This window comes from Urocampus carinirostris, chromosome 5 (assembly GCF_059441175.1).
Source record: "Urocampus carinirostris isolate Australia breed hairy pipefish chromosome 5, RoL_Ucar_1.0, whole genome shotgun sequence".
Classification (NCBI taxonomy): domain Eukaryota; kingdom Metazoa; phylum Chordata; class Actinopteri; order Syngnathiformes; family Syngnathidae; genus Urocampus; species Urocampus carinirostris.
Genome location: NC_142353.1, coordinates 16,368,700 through 16,388,253, shown reverse-complemented (window position 1 = coordinate 16,388,253; position 19,554 = coordinate 16,368,700). Strand labels below are relative to the sequence as shown.

Genomic DNA, 19,554 nt, shown 5'->3' with positions numbered 1-19,554 from the left:
AGCTACCAACAGGTAAAAAGAGGGCAACAGGTCAAAGAGGTGGTGGCCGGGTGTGAAGAGTCCTTCATAATGTTGATGGCTTTACTCCGGTATCCCTAAGCTGGCAATGTCCTCTAGATCGGGCAAAGCCCAGTGATGATTTTCTGGGCTATGTTTATTACTCTGAATGTTATTGCTGCCCGTTGCCATGCTCCCAGCATTCAACACCGTGACACAAATTGCACTTATTCGTACAGATCCTCATTTCCTGCATATTCCTACTATGCCTTTTGGATTTGCCTAATATCCCCCAAGAAATGGAGAAAAATAAGCCAAATGTCTTCTTGTTAAAAATTCACGAATTCAAGTCTTTGAAAAACAGATAAAAACGAGACCCCACCATGGAGGTTGTCATGACAAGAATAATAAAGCAATAGGTGTTACGACTATGTGTATGCTTGGAGAGAAAGGGCATTCAAGGACACAGCTGAGTTCCACAACTGTTTTACGCACTGTGTGGTGTCAGACACCCCCCGTCCACCCTCCCCCCCACTTCTCACAGCGTGCAACATCCTTGCCACAGGAATTTAATTGCTCTGTAAACAGGCCTTTTGTTTGGTCTGCTCATGCACACAAACTGTATTAAAAGCCGCGGTACCCAGCCCTGTAGTAAAAAAAGAATCACAGCTCATGTCAATGACCCATTGTGTGCCGACAAAATATTTGGTAAACAAAATGCAAGCTGAATGTCCTTATCAAACCATGGAGCTTAATCTTAGGAAGGCAGGATTTTTTAATTGTTAAATTATCACTTGTTGTTATGGTATCCGATTGTCTCCTTTTTATCTTTGTTTTTTGATGTTGTGATGAATGCTGTGATGCACTCATGGTTCATTTTCTCTTTTCCACAGACATACGAGCGGCAGTTCAGAATGCCTGAACAGAGAGAAGGAGGCTTACTGCAACTACTTGGAGATCCCTCTCTGCCCAAACAGCAACTCCGAAACACTCTTCTTCCCACACCCATCCTCTCCCCTGTCCAACCTTTACAACAACCCCCCACACAACAATTCCAAGAAGTCAGCCCAGACTGGATCACGTTCAGAGCACCTTCGGTTTCTCCAACAAATCCTTCAGATTCCGAGCGAGGGCCAGAATTATTTGGAGGGAATTCTCTGATGGACTCAAACTTGCAACTAACTGTGTCTCAAAGCCAGTCACCTCAGCGATCTTTGACTCCAGATCTTCAGATGCCAGTCGTTACAGATGCCAGTATTTTAAACCTTACCTCTCTCAGCAGGTACTTGCCTTATTAAGGATAAACACTTCTACCCGTCTCACAAACCCAAAAATATTTCCATAAACCTACAATATAGTTTATAAATTGATAAACCTTGTGCGCCTTTTGAGCATCACCCGTTGAGACACAAAACCATTTTTGGGTGGCATTGCCTTTTTGGGCAGGGTCTTTGGCACATGAGAATGGAAAACCCAAAGAGTAGGATCGAGTCTTGACGGAGCCTTAAAATCCTGAAATTGGGCTACGGATAGCCCAAACATGTTACTATCATATACATATACACAGTTTTGTTTGGGAAAGATATACCTCGAGACTGGAAGTTGATAGGCAGCTGTTCATTCATCTTCTTGCTCTTTTTGGCTGATAAATGCTGAGTCAACAAAAGTCAGCTTCTTTCGGACATGTTTCACATCTAGAGTAACCTACCTGACTGCTTTTGTAAGATGGTGGTCATATCCAAACTCCTTCCCCCTTTTCTTGGGTGGACAGACACACTAACAGAAAATCTATCAGACCTCATCACCCTCGCATTTCCCGTGGGCGATTAAAAAAATAAATAAAAAAAAATAATGTGTGGACAATACTGTATATACTTTTTACATTTTGTGTTCAAATATTTTTCATATTACTGTATGAAGTCTAATGATTTTATACAACAATAATAATAATGATAATAGTAATTATGATAACAATAATAACAATAATAATAAATGAAATAAATAATAATACATTTTATTGCTTACAATAATACCTGACCAAGTTTTATCTTTTTAGTTGTCCCGTAAAAATCACAGTTATTTTTGCTAACCTTATTGTCAAGCATATAGTTTCAAAACAAGAGTTTGCTAGTAAAAATGTGCACATAAGTAGGATGTGTTTTCTTTAACTTTATCACTGGGATGCAGTCGTGTATCATTGTAACCTCTGGAATCATTCATTCTACATTCTGCTTTAAAGCCGTCAATTTTCGACATCTTAATTGTCTACAAGTATACGGCTTAACAATAAATCGCTGCTCACTGATTCATCATGTTTAAAACTCCTCAAGGGGGTAATTGATCAATACCATAATTTTTCCAAAACTCAAAATCTTGATTTCTTTAAAGGCTTGCCCAGAAATTCCAGAAAATGCTGCAGGGCCTTCATCACACTCATGTCTACAGTCTGACACATTTAATTGGCCAATGGACAGAGATTTAGGCAACAAAATAAAACAAAAACACATATGTGGTTTGAAAGAGAAAAAAAATTGGGACCCCTCTCACCCCCATCATGGACTGTTCACTCTGCTAGCCTCTGGGAGGAGGTACTGCAGTGTGCGGTGCAGGACCACCAGGCTCCGCAATAGTCTAGTCCCCCTGGCCATTAGACTGTTAAATGGTCAATCTAACATATAGTTAACTTAAATCTAAACGGCTGCTAATCTGACTTTTGCACTACTGGCAGTTTTTTTTATAGCTTGCCACTCCTTGCACATTGCTCTCTGCACTATTGTAATTACAGCGTTATTGTTACAGTGTTAATGTTACTGTGTACCTGACTTGTTAACCTGACTGCCCATTTTGCGCATCTGGTTAGCTACTCTTCTTGCACTATCGGCACTATGGTAAAATACTATACGTAGCCAAAATACAATACAACATTATTTATATCTGTACATTCAAGGAAACTGTGGGGGTCAGATGCATCGACATTTCGTTCTGTATACACGTGTACTAGAATGACAATAAAGTAGATCTGAATCTGAATCTGTTCCAGTAGTATACATATTGTAATTAGGTCCAGGCCTAAATATATAAAGATTAAAAAATAAAATATTAAATAAATGCCAGGTTTGTTAAAACATGATTTGCACGTACTTGTAACTCAAGCAGTGTACTGCTATTGACACAAGCGTGTACAAGTAGGTTTATGGGTCTTGCAAGCCACTACCCACTGTTAAAAACATTTTTCAATAAAGCCAACACATTACCTCATGCAACTAAAATGAACGCATAACAAGACTTATTCTTAAGTAAGATAGGATTTATTCTGAAAGTTGTCCTTCCCCTGTTAAACATAGTATATCAACCAGCGTTGGCTTTACTGTATTCAGGATTTTTCTGATGGTGTACACCCCAAATAAGGGTGTTTTCTAGGCCCAAAATGTTCTTAATCACTTTGTTTTAATTTAATCTTAACTCAAATAACTGGAGGACTCTTCTCTGATCAGTAATAAGTGATCAAATCAGGTTGAAACACAACAGCTTTACCCAAAATCAAAACAATAAAACCATGATGAATGAACTGTAATTTATTATTGCATAAGCGCAGTTGATTTGGTGAAGTAATGGTTAATATATTTTCTGCGATAATCGGATTAATTGTTCAGTTCTTGTAGTACATGGAACAATATTCCAACAGTCAATTTTCTAATTCATATTCTTATGTGTTCTGCAGGGGGAAAGGTATGCAAGAAGTAAATGAGCAGCTCTTTGGGAACATCAAGCGGAAATATGGCAGGAAGGACTCCCAGAAGACGCTCTTTAATCCCCACAGTGCAGACACGGTGTGGGGAAGACCGCTTGAAATAGAAACAAGAAGCCCATCTAACTCAGACGACAGGCAGCGCTACAGACAAGAAGAGTCGACTGAGCAATTTCATGAAGAAAGAGAGCGTAAAAAGAAGGACGAAAGAGAGCGAACAATTAACGGTAAGAGAGGGACTGAAGAGGACAGAGGGATACCAATGCTGACAGAAGAAGGAAAGGGAAAAAAGAAGCGGAGAAAGCCTTTTTTGGAGGAATCCTTTTCAATCAAAGAACAATCCATAGTTCTGCCAGATTCCAACACAGCAAAGAAGTACCAGCATAAGCCACCAGGACCCAAAGTAGCACATAAATTAGACATTCACAAAAACGATTCCAGAGTTACAATTCAGGAAGGGGCCTGTAGAGAAAAGACAGAGAAAAGTGCAAGACCAGACAAAGGTAACAGAAGAGAAAAGGGAGACAAGTTAGACAGGACAGAAAAGGATGAATTAGTTAGGTGTGGGACTGACCTAGAATCAGCATTTAGTATGAACAGGATGAAAAAGAACCCGATGAGTCATCCTAAGAACAACAATGATGCATATAAAACGAGAGATCTGGCCCTGAACATCAGCAAACAAAACCTCTCCACAAGTCCTAAAATCTCTAGTCCGTACCCCAGCCCTAGTCCCAAGGGTAGTATGAGTCCAAGTTTAAGTCCTAAACCTAGGCCAAATTTTAGCCCCAGTCCCAGACCGAGGGCAACCCTGAGTCCGAGTCCGAGCCACAGCACCATCTCTACAGTCAGCTCTAGATCAAGCAAGGTTAAGGACAGATGGTCATACCTTAAAACGAAAAGTCAAAGCAGCATCAACTCACCCCAGACAGACAGTTGCAGTAGTCCATCAACAATATTTGACCCCCCGTCAGCCTTCCCTATAACTCCCTCTAGTCCACTCTATACAAATACTGACAGCCTGACAGTCCGTATGCCCGTCAAAAGAAAACGAGGACGCCCCAAGAAACAGCCCCTTTTAACTGTAGAAACCATCCATGAGGGAACATCCAATTCACCCCCGAGCCCGCTTGCTCAGGAAACTTACGCCGCGCAAAACCGCAGGAGAAAGATTAATCCTCCAAACGCAACAACTAATACAACATTAATGCAAATGTTGTCGATACCTACCAGCTCTAAGTGTGGGAGTCTGAAAGTCAAACGTGGGAGAAACAATTCAAAGCCAATAAATAAGGTCAAGTTTGGAAAAATGCAAAGCATTTTGAATGAGATTCTTTCAAGCTCCAGTAAGAACAGCACTCTGAAGTCCCCTTCCGCACCTGTTACTTCTGCTATGAATGCAATGGCATCAACCATTGAGGCTCGACTGGGAAAACAGATTAACGTCAGCAAGAGAGGCACCATCTACATCGGTAAAAAGAGAGGCCGTAAACCCCGAGCTGAACCACAGGGCTCTAACGTAGCCAAAAGCATGAAGGACAAACCCCCCATAACTATCTCCACACTTAATTTGTATGAGAGCTCTATTGGGACCACCACCCCTTCCGTTCCCACCTCCGGTGCTCTATTAATGAGAAATAGCCATTCTGATGCCACTATGCCTAGTCTGCAGCCCATCTCAGCCCTGCCACCCAAACCTTTAGTGAGAGGGTTTCTCTCCGGGGGATGGAAATTGTCACCCCCACGTCTTTTGGCTAACTCACCCTCCCAGCTCTCAGAAGGTGCATCAGTGAAGGAGGTCACCTTGTCTCCCATCAGTGAGTCCCACAGCGAGGAGACTATTCCCAGTGACAGTGGGATTGGGACTGACAACAACAGCACTTCGGATCAAACTGAGAAAGGCCCTGCCTCACGGCGCAGGTGCAATATTGTTTTCATGTATAGCGTTAAACCTCACAGTTATCCTGTTGCTAAATGTTCTCTCTTGTGGCAGATATTCATTTGATTTGTGCGGGTTTGAGGCAGCTGAGGCTGCTGTTCTAGAGGCGTCGTCCAGGGGAAACAGAGCTCGGGGTGAAAGACAAGCTGCTCTTGACAGCTTCATCTGTCAGCAGGACAAGAAGCAGAAACATAATCGACGGAAGAGGAAGTGTCTTGAAAGCTTGGATCATCATCAATTTCTTGCTGAACTTGAAGAGGTTCGCCGTATTGTATTAACTTTAATTTTTAATTTCTGTGATTTGACATATTCAAATCTGTAATAATCCTGTCTGACTTCACTCCACAGGTTGTGTTAAAGCTCCAGGAGCTGCGAGTGTCTCACAGGAGATATACCTGTTACCCTCAAAATCCGTATCCCTCCATTTTCCGACTTAACTTTCATCATTACTACCCGGTCACCTATGACCCCTATCCCTGTGACTCCAGTTCATATATTCGTAGAAGTGCTGATCTTAAGGCCAAAAGGAGAAGAGGGCGCCCAGCTAAAGCCAGTGAGCAGATCGCCTCGAAAATACCTTTCGTTCAAGGATACGGCTATCCACTAGCGGGGGGAAATTACTATGCAGCGCCATATGCCATGCCTTACACACCCCATCTAAGCCTTGGCTATTTCCCCCCTGCGCCTCAATTCTACCTGCCTCACCACTCCCTTGGTCATATTCCCCCATCACCTTTTATGAGGCCTGCTGTCCCACCTCCCAAGGCTTTCCACCACACTGTACAGTCTAAGCTCCAACCAGGAGTAAAGCATCGTAATAGTCAACTTCAAGGATCCTCTGCAAGAGGAAACGGATTGGGATCCATTGGCAGTAGTAGTGCGGGTGGTCTTGATGGTGTTCGCATTCATAAGCGAAAGCATAAGCACAAACATAAGCACAAAGATGCATCCTTACTTTCCCTGCAAGGCCGGCATGATTTGGGTGGGCTTTTTAGTGGGGCCAAAGGCAATTCCCATTGTAACATGTCTAGCGACTCATCTAATCAGGGCTCTTCAAATAATCAGGAGAAGAAGAACAATGGTAGAGCCTCAAGCCTCGAATCCTCTTTGGGGATGTTTGAATCGGAAAAGCTCCCCTTGCACTCGCTTTCTGATGGGCACTTCCACTTGCATCCAACTGGACAGCCCACTAATAGCTTCATGAGAAGCTACAGTAGCCAATCACAGCCACAGGAATCTCCATCCTTCCTCTTCTTGGGGTCACAGGAAAACGAGTGTGGTTCAAGGAGTCGAAAGATGAGGCAGACCGTGTTCGGAGATCAAGGCCTGAAGTCGCTGCAAACGGCCAGGCAGGAGCCAGTACAAATGAAGGATTGCTCCAGTCCACCTCTCTCTGGTAAGGACCACTTACTGTGCATTAAGATAATGTAAACTTGAGTGCTTAGTACATGCTAAGTACTTAATCGCTTCATCATACTTAACAGACAAACCTTTAGTCAAATTCTAATGCTGAATTTGGTGGGATTGAATGCTAAATACTTATACTCCTACAACTTTAAACAATTTCTGAATTGATTTAGTGAGTAAAGTTAGTTAGTTTGGTGTATCTTCATACCCTGCAAAGGAAACAAAGTTGAAAGTTTTCCTGATTTTGAATGAATATGAAGGAGTTACTTGTGCAGCTTTGAAAGAATCATAAAAGGTGGCATAGTTCAGAATTAGCACAAACAAATCAACATTTTTGGTTACGTTCTAAATTTTGCCTTTGGGCACATCTGGCTTGGGATCGAGAGAACGTAATGCATGGATGGAGACAACAATAATTCAACAAACTCTCCTCCCCTATCCCCCCCATTACCCCCCTTTCTCTGCTCCAGCCAAAGCCTTTGCCAGAGATATATTATTCACACAGTGTGATTTATTTTCTACAGACGCGCCGTAAAAAGCCCTTGCCTGTGTTAAAAGAGCTGGCTGACAGCCACGGGTTTAATGACTGGGGCCTAGTCCAGTGGTGGGGAGGAGAAGGCAAGGACTCGGTTAAAATGAACCCCACACCCCTACATCCCCCCAGGGTATCAAGGAGAGATGATTCATACATATACACACTACTGGCCTCAAACTAGCACATCTCTTTGTCCATGTTCCCTTTCCAGTTAATGTCTTTTTGTCCTCCTTTTACATATTTTCCCCTTTTTTTACTATGGTTTGAAATCCACACATTCATATATAGACTGCTCCCCCCATGTCCCTTTTTCTTCCAGGACTCCCCTCCCCCTTGTTCCCCCATTACCCTCGCCTTTTCCTATTCCCGCTTCCCCTCCTCTAGCATGACTTACTGCTTCACTTCACAGCTTTAGTCCAATTAAAATACAGGCACATGTGCACGTATGTACATTGTACACACACACATGTATGTATGCATGTATGCGCAAAAAGCACATTCTATATAAACGGGTGTTTTTTCCTCAATAGCTATGAATTGCATACTGTCTTATGAGTTACTATTATTTGTTCATTGCTTCCTGCTTATTCTCATACATACCTACGGTAAATGTTTGTGTGTTGAATTCATGAGGACCATTTCCTGGAAGTCACATTCTCACGCTCATGATGGCAAGAAAAGATCTTATAAAACAACAGTCATTTAAGATCAAACCTGCATCGTATGTGCAGCAAGGGCTTCCTATTGCGCAGGGAAACAGGTCGTCAGCGCTATATGGACCCTCGCACTGCTGAAGGTCACCCGTTTTATGTTCCGTGCATGCAGCTCATAAATTTCATCTACTTTGTGTGTGTACGTGTGCTAGTACATGTGTGAGACAGAGCTCAGTTGAGCTGATAACGTGTACAGATCATAAACTCTTGATACTTATAGCTTTCTGCATTAGACTAATTTCATCGCCTGTCCTGAATTCACAAGTAACAATATAATGTTATGTTCTCTTTTAAAATGTTCAGGCCACATTGTATCTCTTCTCCAACTTAGTTAATTGGTGACTAATACCTTAGAGCGCAACTCTTGATTCTCTGTGACATGAATCAATTACTGTCTAAGTACGTTTGTGGATTTTAAATGTGCAAGGTTTATGGAAACCTAAAGTTTAAATTGGGATTAAGTACTGCCAGCTATGTTGTTCACATATTGGTATTTTTTCCAGCCACACTACAATTCCTAAGATTAAATCGTTTGCTGCAATACACAGAAATCCTAGGAAAGTGTTGACAGAAGAGTAACGTATTGCCATAATCACAACTCCACTATTCTGGTTAAAATAGCTTGTTAGCTAACAAATGACACAATAGACAAACGAACCACAATGCAAAATATCTTGTTAACAGACTTCCTCGCCGAGGTCAATGGTCAGAGTGACATTATAGCAGTGACGGGCCGTGCATTTCACACCTTGGTCTTCAATAGTGCTATGTGTGAATTAATCCAACCCTCTATGATGAGAACACATGAACAGCAACTACATCTACAGGGCTAAAATGTCTGTTCAACAGAAGCAGTGGATATTTTTCGTCACCTTTTCTATGTGATAGTGCCATTACTGCCCCCGTAGCCCATCATAGTTTGTGAAATTGCTGACGTTTCCCTAGGCCAGTTGGAAAATCCTGGCTCCGCTAAGATGAAAGCTAATTGACTAAACAAACAGCTTTATCAACACTTATTTTATGCTACAGGGCCTGCAGAACTGATTGTGAAGGCCTCCGGGTAGATCTCTGACACACAATAAAATAAGCAATAAAAGGAAATTGGAAAGTTGGAATTACTTAACAAGTATTCATGGCCAAACTATAGTTAACATCACATGATTCCGATATTTTTAGGCCAGCAGAAAATGCCTTGCATAGCCGGACGGCCCATAACTGCATTGTAGTCACATTTGCTTATCGTACTACTGTAAAAGAGATTACAACATTACAATTTTTTTAAATCTAAGGCTGTCAGTTTTAATCATCAGTATTCACACGACTTTGATATAATTTTGTGGTTATGGTAATTGCAAATGAATTATATATCTCTTCTAAATGAACAAAGAGTGAATAAGTGTCCTATAATTAGTTTATGTGTCCAAATGATGTGTTGTGTAACCTAGGTTAACACAGCATTGTTCAATTTTGGACTGAAAGTCTGGTACATTGTGCTGTACAGTACCATAAAATATTGCCATCATATTAATACTGCTTCTAGCGATCTTGTGTGAGTCTTTTTTTGAGAAATGGTGGAAAAAACATTTATTGGGGAAGTGATTGGTTATCAACAGCCAACTCGTCCGTTAAGGTAGCCTATAAGTATAAAATTACTGTCACCAAAATTCATAATTACATGTGCAGACTTGTGTTAACCAATGTCACAAGGAATGAAATCTCAAAAGTTTTTGTTTCTTTATTTGACATTACACTTGTCAATGTATTACAATATTTTCCAGACTATAGGGCGCATCTTATTTTAAGGCCCACTTTATAAACTAGTCTTTTGTAAAATGTTTTGCACTGAATCCAGTGCAAGACGCATAAAATTAGAACTACTCTAAGAGGTTGGGTTGCGTAGAAAAACTACGTACCAAAAACTTTCCAAAGAGACGCCCTTTTGAATTTGGGGTTTTAGGTGTCCTCTTTTGTCCAGGAAATGCGGTATATTTTTTTAATCTAACATGTCATTCTTAGTAAACTATATCAAATGGACATTGTGTATTAATTGTGCATTGGAAAACACAATGTTCATCTGAATAATAAGCAAACATATTTGATTTGTCATCCAAACGTGCATTTTTTAAAATACTGGTTAATCAATAAATTTATATTTATTTTACATTACATTATTATTCTCTAGTGAAAGATGAAACGATATTCGGCCATCTTACCTCGTCCAACCAGATCCCCCACCCCCCCAAAAAATAAAATCTCCTGAAAAGCCGGGAAAAAAATTAGAAGCAAAATTGTAACTTTCAATCTCTGTAGTTTGTAATCTTCCTTGTGCTCTGGAGCATTTAGAATAGAATAGAATATGCCTTTATTGTCATTGTTACAACATGGGATATGCTGTGACAACGAAAATGGACGACTCCAGTTCCACATTTACAGTGAGGATAAGGAAACAAAGACACAAAGGAACAAAGAACTAACTGACTTTGTTGTCCTCCAGGGGGGGTGTCAAACTGAGTTGCCGGACACAACCGAATGTTTGATCTTACGTTACACATAGTCCAGTGTTTTTCCGAATTGCTCAGTCCACAATTGAATGGATTTGGGAGTACAGTCCATAAACATGCCCGATTAAAGTCGCCGTCGACGATAAAGCTTTGTTGGGGTGTGCAAGCTGCTGTTTAGCAGCGGGCAGGAGATTTAGCGCTATGCTAACGTTAGCATCCGGTGAAACTGTTAGCGGTGGAAAGTATACAGCAAACACAAAGACCACAGTTAACTCTCCCGGTACATAGCTAGAAACTCCATATCGAGTGAGCAGTGTGTGTCAATGGTTCCGCTATTATTGTAGCGCGTAGTCTCCAACCCCTGTTTTTACCGGAGTCCTCGTCTCATTCGAGCCGGTGATGTAATGCGGCGTCGGGAAAGCCAAGACTCCGTGATGGCAAAAAAAACTCCTCCAATTCCGGACGTTGTTGGTGGCGATCCGCAGCTCAATTCACTCATTGTGGACGATGGATCTGACGTTCGTTGAACATGCTTGGGAGCGCTGGTCTGTGTGGTCGCCTTCTTAGCTTAGCTCAGCCTTTGCTCCGTCGTTGTCATTGTCGGCAGGCGGCAAATCTTCCAGGGAGATCCGGTGGTCTCTGTATATCCCTCGGGATGTAGTGGATATTATTGTAAATGCGAAGGGAGTCGAAGGGAAAATAAGAGGGATCAGGGGACACTGTTTCTTGACGCAAGACAACGTCATATGGTTGTGAAATATTACACAGTGTCCCTTTAATCTAAATAGTTTTTAAGCTCATTGTGATAGATTTGTACTAGTGTAGCAAATAGCAAAGTGATAGGGAAGGTGAAGGAGTAAATACATTGAAGCACAAAAGCGCACTTTGTCTGCGAGCTGTTTGGGCACTCGTTGCTGATTTTTCATTTTCAATCCCGGAATTCATGCCCAGAACGAGGCTGGGGAGGATGTTTGGACTTAGAACACAAAAAGAGTGACAGACAAGGACCAAGCTGAGGAAGAGGTTACCGAAATCAAGAAGGAAATAGGATTTTGCAGCGTTAATTATACCCTGTTTGCGTTTCACTGACTTTTGGCAGCCTTTGCCTCGCAGGCACAAGGTCACAATTGCGTGGAAACATACGAAATACTTGACGGAGACGTTTCTGTGGCTTTCCTCCTCGCTGCTCCCGTGCAGACAATTACAGGATAGGATATGCTCTCCTGGCTCAGCTGGCCTTTCAAAGGCTTGCATGAATATGTCAAAATGAGCAGGAAGCTCTTGTAGTCAATGGAAAAAATAATCTTGAGACTTTCCCTGCATGAACAGAACTGGCATTTATTTCAGTTGAAACTCTTTATGACAGCTGTCGGTGGTACCGGGAATTTCAATATTGTTCTGATCCATGTGTAAAATAGTATTGATATGGGTAGCAATTATTTTTGTTTGTAAATGTCATGATTATTGAATAATTGAACCTTCCCACCTTGAGTTAGTTAATTTTACCGTTAAACACAGCACAATGATTGTCCGCCCCAATAATGTTTTATTTTTTTATTAAAAACTTAATAAATAGAAATATTTCTGTTACAACTGTTTCAAACAAAAGCCAAGAGAGTCATACAAAAAAGCAACAATGTAACAGAAATACAAATACTGTGTAATTTGTCTCTCATTGGCTCTGTTGCCACAGTGACAACCGATTCAAAGGCTTTTGTTCAGGAACAGTAGCATATTAACATTTTTGATTGCAGCTCATTGCTCTCTGTAGGGTGAGATTTTTGTGTGTATGTAAATGTGTGGTGTTGCCACAGTAGCTAAGTTATTTACCACACAAATTACACCTGACATTGTCCTTTTCTTTTGTTGGAAAAAAAATTACACACCACAATCACTTTCTGTTTGCTTCTGTCATTTTTAGCTTCTGGTAGGGGTGGGTGTGCAGATTTGGCCCTCTCTTATAACTGGCAGGCTGGATGCAGCAGCATGCCAGGTATGGAGGGATGCTAATATAATATAAAATAAGGGCTGCACTATCTCTTAGAGAAGCGACGCAGTGTGGAAATTCGTGGAGAAAATGATCAATTTCAGGACAATGGTATCGACCAAATTCAAGTACTTTCTTAATATTGATATTTGGACCGAGTCGCCCATCCTTACCTTTTGAATGTCGTCCTTCTATTTATTCACCTTGCTCGTTTATCTCCTGAAGGTGCTCCTGCTAAGCGAAGGTACAAGCGCAGTGAGGTGGAACAGATCCAAAAGGAGGTGAGGAGGATGCACTCCTTGAACATGGAACATGTGCAGAAGATTCTCCGCGCCAAGCGCCTCCAGCGACAAGCCAAAACAGGAAACAACATCATCAAAAGACGACCCGGACGGCCCCGAAAGCAACCGCCGAATGATGAATCGAGCCCCGTCGACGGTCACGGCTCGGACGCGCCGGCCGGCAAAAGAGCTGACGGTAGGACTCAGGGGATGCCCGTTCTGGAGCGCTGCGATGAACCGGCGGGTCGACACGGCCTCAGGCCCGCATTGACCCCGGAACCTCCGGAGTTTTCCCATCATGATTCCGTTTCGGCAACTATCGAAAAGGTGGTCCACAGGGCCCGCTCTCTGCCTGCGCCGGCCAAAGGGGCCAAACGCGGGGCCAGGGGCAACAGCAGGGACAACTTATGGGCGCACTCCAATCAATAGACCTGCTGGAGAGCAATGGACTCCAGCGCTTTTTCATCTTTATCAGATCTAGTGCCCTTAATCCGACGACCGCACTTTGATTTAGGAGAACGACACAGGTCAGACCACTTGCCGGCCCAGCCTTCACTTAAGAACACGAGCATTTTCAAGTTTCTTTGGACCTGAAATGAATACGGCACTCAATCCCAAATCTGCTATATAATTGTGTTGTATTATTGACTATGTAGGCTTTTATGTGACTCTTTATGTATCTTATACAGTGATGTTTGTGGTACTTGATGATACTGTATCAGAATGTGGCATAAGCCATATATTTACCAGCAAGGGGAGGGAGGGGCTTGGGTTACGGGGTTTGATTCTTGTAAAACTGTGCAGCTCAGCTTCTTTTCTGCCTTTCTGAGGAAGCCTGTCAAAGAGATCCAGCAGTAATTAAGCCACCTCGACCCTTTTTTTTTCCTTACTCTATTACTCTTGTCTTGTCTGTGCTACCTTCTCAGTCGGGGACTTTATTTTCAGCTTAGTTTATTTTCCTTGTCTTGGGATGTTGACTTATGGGCAAAACGATGGATAAGACTGAGCTAAGCTGTACATAGACGCAATTCCAAGTTTCGTTTGCCTTGTCCCAAAGGAAATCAGCTCAAGCATTTGGACTGGAATTCACTAGAACTGATTCAATTGTTGTACTATAGATGGTGAACGTTGCATATTGTTTCTATAACCAAAAACAGACATGGATGCATCACCGAACGCAAGACAAGATTGTTTTCAGATAGAAACCACATGCATTTAGCCATACGCTCATAATTGTGTTTGTATGCTGGGAGAGGGCGTTGTATACAGTGGGAGTTTCAGGTGTGTTTGGGTTTTTTTGGGGGGTTTGGCGTAGACTCTTAAAAGTTGTATTAATGCACTATAAAAGAGAGAAAGAAGCTCTACACTTGCATCAATCAAATGCAGCACTTAAATGCTTGTTCAAGCCTCATGGGGTTTGGCCTTGGATGGTGTGGATTTCCATTCCAGAGAGCATGCATTACTTTTAATCAATTTGTATATGCAGGCTACGCAGCCAAAAGCGTCAACCCCGAAGCCCGGCTAGCAATTGATAGGATGGGGCTTGTTCAAATATAATGTTCGGAATAGCTCACCCAGCTCTGTATTTGTTCATTTCAAAGGCAAAAAAACAATTTGTAACAAACACGATTCCAGTATTTTGAAACCAAAGTCTCAGTATTACTGTGTGAGGGTGTTTTAAGATAAATCAGCGTCTTGGTGGTGTCGGAGCCAGTGTAAATCACCACATCGTGAACTCAAGAATGTAGCCAAGATTGTTTTCATGTCAACGTGTTTATGTGTCCTTTTTCTAAATCTCTTCTCTCGTGTTTATTCCGTACAGTATATAAAGAAAAAATTATGCCGTGTTCCGTTTCAGGAGATTTTTTTTCACCTTGAAAACGGTTGGATTCTCTGTTGCAGCAGCTCAACGTGTGCCTTATGATTTCTGTTTTTCTTTTAGTGGAAGTGACGTTCGACCCGAGGAATAGCATTTAACTTTTGACCCCAAAATAGTCCAACGCCTCGAGTGTCACTTCGGTACATGATTCATTGCAACAGCAACAAGTGGAACAAAAATGGGCGACTGTTGGATTGACTGTTTGATACAACTGTACTGCATAGAAGTTCAATTTCAGAAAAAGAGTTTTACAATTAGGCTTCATGAAACCTTCTGCAAACTGCCTAATGTAATACAGCTAGAGCAAATAATTCCAAATATATGCTTTAGCCAGTCACCTATTCTTCAAATAAATCAGCCCTTATTTTGTTAGCAGCTAAATAGAGAAAAATCAAAAATGCTAATTATTTTTATAAATTATTTTTACTAAACTCTGAACAAAATTTTCAGAAAATGTTTATTAACAATTCATTTATATTTTCTATTAGCTTAATTGACAAACAATATCAATATCAACACCATACTTTACATGTCTACTTAGTAGCTATGCACATAGCCAAATAAATCTGTCTCATGTACGAAAAAACAACTGCAATATTTCAATACATTTCATCATCTGAAATGTATAAGTTGGGAAGGGTGACTCCCGATATCAGTATTGGACCAATACTCAGACGTATTTCGAGGAATTGTTACTTGCGACAGAGATTGTTACAGCTATCGTCTGTCGTTATTAGTACCAAACGAATTCCGTGCTGTATTTTAGGGTATAGTGACTTTGGACGGAGCTTGTTACTGTTATCGTTTGCCGTTATTACTATCAAACAGACCTCAGAGCTGTGTTTCAAAGAAATGTTATTTCCGACAGAAATTGCTACTCTTATCATCTGCCGTTATTACTATCAAGCGGCTACCGATCCGTATTTCGGGGTATAGTTTCTTGCGACGCAGATCGTTACTGGTATCGTTTATCGTTACATCTAGAAAACGGACCTTCGAGCCGTATTTCGACGTATAGGTATTTAGGACGGAGATCGTTACTGTCATCATCTGCCGTTATGACTATCAAGCAGATACCGAGCCCTATCACAAGGTTTAATTACTTGTGATGATGATCTTTACTGGAATCTCTGTTATTACTATCAAACGGATACCTAGCTGAATTTCGAGGTATGGCTACTTGCGATGGATATGGTTACTGGTATTATCTGCCGTTTTTACTATCAAACGGATACCGAGCTGTATTTCGAGGTGTAGTTACTTGCAATGAAGATGGTTACTAGTATTATCTGCCGTTTTTACTAATATACTGATAATGAGCCGTATTTCAAAGTATAGTTACTTGGGATGGAGATCGTTACTCGTATCGTCTGCAATTATTACGATCAAACAACCCTGCTCATTTGTACAACGTTAAATAAGTATATGAAATTCTTCTGAAGTAAATAATTTTGCCTAAATGAATGACTATTTTAGCTGAAGATTTGAGTTCCCGCTGAACAACAAGTGTTTTATCAAGAGCCTAATGCTTCAGCAAAGTGGCCCTGATGTTTGTTTGGGTATCTCTCAGAGTAAATCTCCCCCAGAATACACTCATCCCAGTCGCTGTTTGCTCAACCTTGCCCTTCGTGAACACTCACACCAGTCGGCAGTTATTTGACTGTAGAGTTGGACAAAGTAGTCTGTAATTTTTCCTGTTATTCGCCACCAGCCAATGCTCCGGTGCCTTCTAACACTGACAAGTATTGTCCTAAACCTGAGCTTTTTACACTGGATGGAATCATGACGAGGGTTCATAGCATTGAAAGTCGACAGGGTATCGGTGTGAAAGCCTCGAGAACAGAGCCGTCAAACATACGGCCCGTGGACCGGATCCATTTTGGGAGAATGTCGAAAAAAGAAGCGAGTCATTTTTCTATTTAAAGTAATGATTTTGTAAATAAATGTAATTCAAATACTCTCTCCGGCCGCTAGAGGGCAGTGTTGAGTTTGTATGGGTGGTGAGTTGGTTCGGATGAAAAACTGGATTCACTCGTTTGTTAAAATAAACCTGTTAACACATTCAACGCCAAACGTGAAAATTATTTTCTAGATTGTTGGTGAAGAAATGTGTTGTGTTTAAAACGATCCCCTGTATACAGTGATTATAATATGTTGGGTAGGTTACTAATGTTGGCTTGATGATGAAGCAAAATACTGAAAAACAAAGCTACAATTTGTAGTCTACACTCTTTTACTGATCTCAGAACAGAAATTCAGGATCCGGCCCCGGGGCCAAACTTGAGTTTGACATCCCTGTTCTAGAAAGTAAGCTCAGTTAAATTAAAATTTGAGCATCCAGAAAGACAGGGCCTCATACAAATTCCTCTTATAACAAATAAGGGCAGATGGATCAATGAGAAACCCTATAAATGTATTTGTTTGGAGCACAAAGTGAGGACATATTTTAGTTTGTATACATAGTAGTCAATTTGAACCTTTTTATAGAGTGGCTTTTCCTTCTTCGCATGCTCAACTCGATTGTAAGCTTAAGTATTTTAGACCAGCCGAGCAACACTTGTACATTGTTTGATATTTTCCTTTTTTTGTAATGGATTTTTTAATTCATGAAGCATTTTTGTACATTGTATGAATATTGAAAATATATTTGACCTATAAACACTAGATGCGCATGCATATGCATATATTCTTTACCGTATGTATGTGTAAATCTACACATATATTTTGTATTTGCATTTGCTAGCATACAGCTATATGTCTTTAAGCACATATATACATACAATTTATATGTATATCTATGTCTTACGGCATGCTTTCGGTCAAGTTTATCGTTCATGATCTTGTAGATATTTGTTTTGGGTTTGTTTCCCTTTTTTCCTGAAAAAGAAAAGCTCATTCTATTGCTGTCGTTCTGTTGACTGGCTGCGTTGAGCACTTAAGAAGAACTACATTTGAAGTTGTTCATGTTATCCATTGTGTGAAATAATAAATGACTTTATTGACATCTTAATGTGGTGCACGTTGCCTTTATTGTCATCTGCTGCATGTGTTATATGAGGGCTCTTTGCACTTCACCTTGTCACGTAGTGGAATTGAACGTAGCTTTACAAGAGAGACATTACTCTCGTCAGAATATGGCGCATTCTCTCTCACTCACACACGCATATTTCTCTTACTTGCACATTTTCCGTGCCTCCATCTGTAAATCCTCACTGCACTTGCCCATCGCCGTTACCTGGAGGTGGGCCGAGCTGCAGGCTGCTCTCGGATTGGAGGTGGCGAAGTGGGAAAACGTGGCACTATTGGCTGCAACCGACTTGTAAAATTCTTCTTGTTACCATGGTTGCACGGTGAGCTGCCCAAATGTGTTTCTGTGGTGTTGATGGAACCATTGGCATTGCCGGGGAAGGGAAAGGGGCGGGTGGGATAACCCTCTGATGGAAGTCAGGGGCTGTGTTAAAATTCTGCTCTCCTCTCAAACACAACTTGAAAAAAGGAAGTGAGCAACAATGACGCGCTTGCATGATTTGTAATTTATTCATGTATTACTAAACAAGGTTATGTACATCACCTGACTATGTGCTTGGGAATCCAGGATTCACAGCTGGACACAAGTAGGGGGGAAAAACAGAACTTTGAATTGGTATAAAGTGACCACAAATCGGACCAAATAATTGCTGTGCTTCAAATTTTGTAACAATAAGAGTTGGTTACGTTTTTAATGAAACAAACAATATCAACTAAATTTCCACTAAAGAGTTATGACTAATGTAAACATCAAGGGACCATAAAAGTACACAAATAGATTTGAACAAGACATTGTCCTTACCTGCAACAAACATTAGTTAAGACACGACCATACCCTTGCTTCCCAGCATGATTTCTGATGTGCTTAAAATTTAGTAGGCGATCAGAATAAGGAGAGAAGACAACTATGGATTTTGAACTTGCATAGAGTACAGGACAAGAAGCCAAACCTAGGATAAGAGATTCTATCATTTCCTAAAGCCGCTACTCCAAGCCCTTTATTTTTATTAAATCTCCTAGGTGACAGAAGAAGATCCGCCCTGAAGGGTGTTGAAACAAAAGAACAGCAACATGACTGGCCGATATTGACTATCATGTAAGCAGTTCATGATAGTCAAAACAAGATACTGGCATCCTAGGCAATCTCCTTTGCAGGTGTCCAGTATTAAAAACAAAAGATTCTTATCAATTTCCAAAGCGTATCAGGATTAGAACTTTTTCCACAAAGTTGTTAACGTTTAATGATTTCAGTGCTAGAATATGGAAAATATGCTTGCATATATCCGTCCTTGGCGCCACAGACCTGAAAACACGTTTTTTTGTTTTCGTGAAAACATAGCAGCACTATTTCCCAACTCCTCACGCCATCAAATGGCTCTGGTTTATTTTTTTAATGATAAATGACTACTAGATGACAGGAGTGGCTTTGATCTACTCTTGATTGGTCCAGGAAACGGGCTTTGTGTCTACGGGGCATCCTATGTGGGTTTACTAACATGCACAGTAGATGGTGTCTAGCAGGACCGAGGCAAGCCAAGAC

At 41.1% G+C, this 19,554-nt stretch overlaps 1 protein-coding gene across 2 annotated transcripts in view; it reads left to right on the top strand.

Annotated features, from left to right (window-relative positions):
• Positions 1 to 17,997, top strand: part of setbp1 (SET binding protein 1) — a 79,695-nt gene extending 61,698 nt beyond the window's left edge. Inside the window, exons 3-8 of one of the 2 annotated variants that reach the window (XR_015850495.1) lie at positions 891 to 1,279; positions 3,719 to 5,665; positions 5,739 to 5,943; positions 6,033 to 7,080; positions 13,053 to 16,157; positions 16,239 to 17,997. Coding sequence is in view for 1 of the 2 variants with exons in the window: in XM_088335977.1 (XP_088192103.1) it covers positions 891 to 1,279; positions 3,719 to 5,665; positions 5,739 to 5,943; positions 6,033 to 7,080; positions 13,053 to 13,537 (4,074 nt within the window). In the remaining variant the exon portion in view is untranslated. Of the gene's footprint in view, positions 1 to 890; positions 1,280 to 3,718; positions 5,666 to 5,738; positions 5,944 to 6,032; positions 7,081 to 13,052 lie in introns of both variants that reach the window. The other variant, XM_088335977.1, reaches the window with a different exon arrangement.
• Positions 17,998 to 19,554: the final 1,557 nt, after the last annotated feature.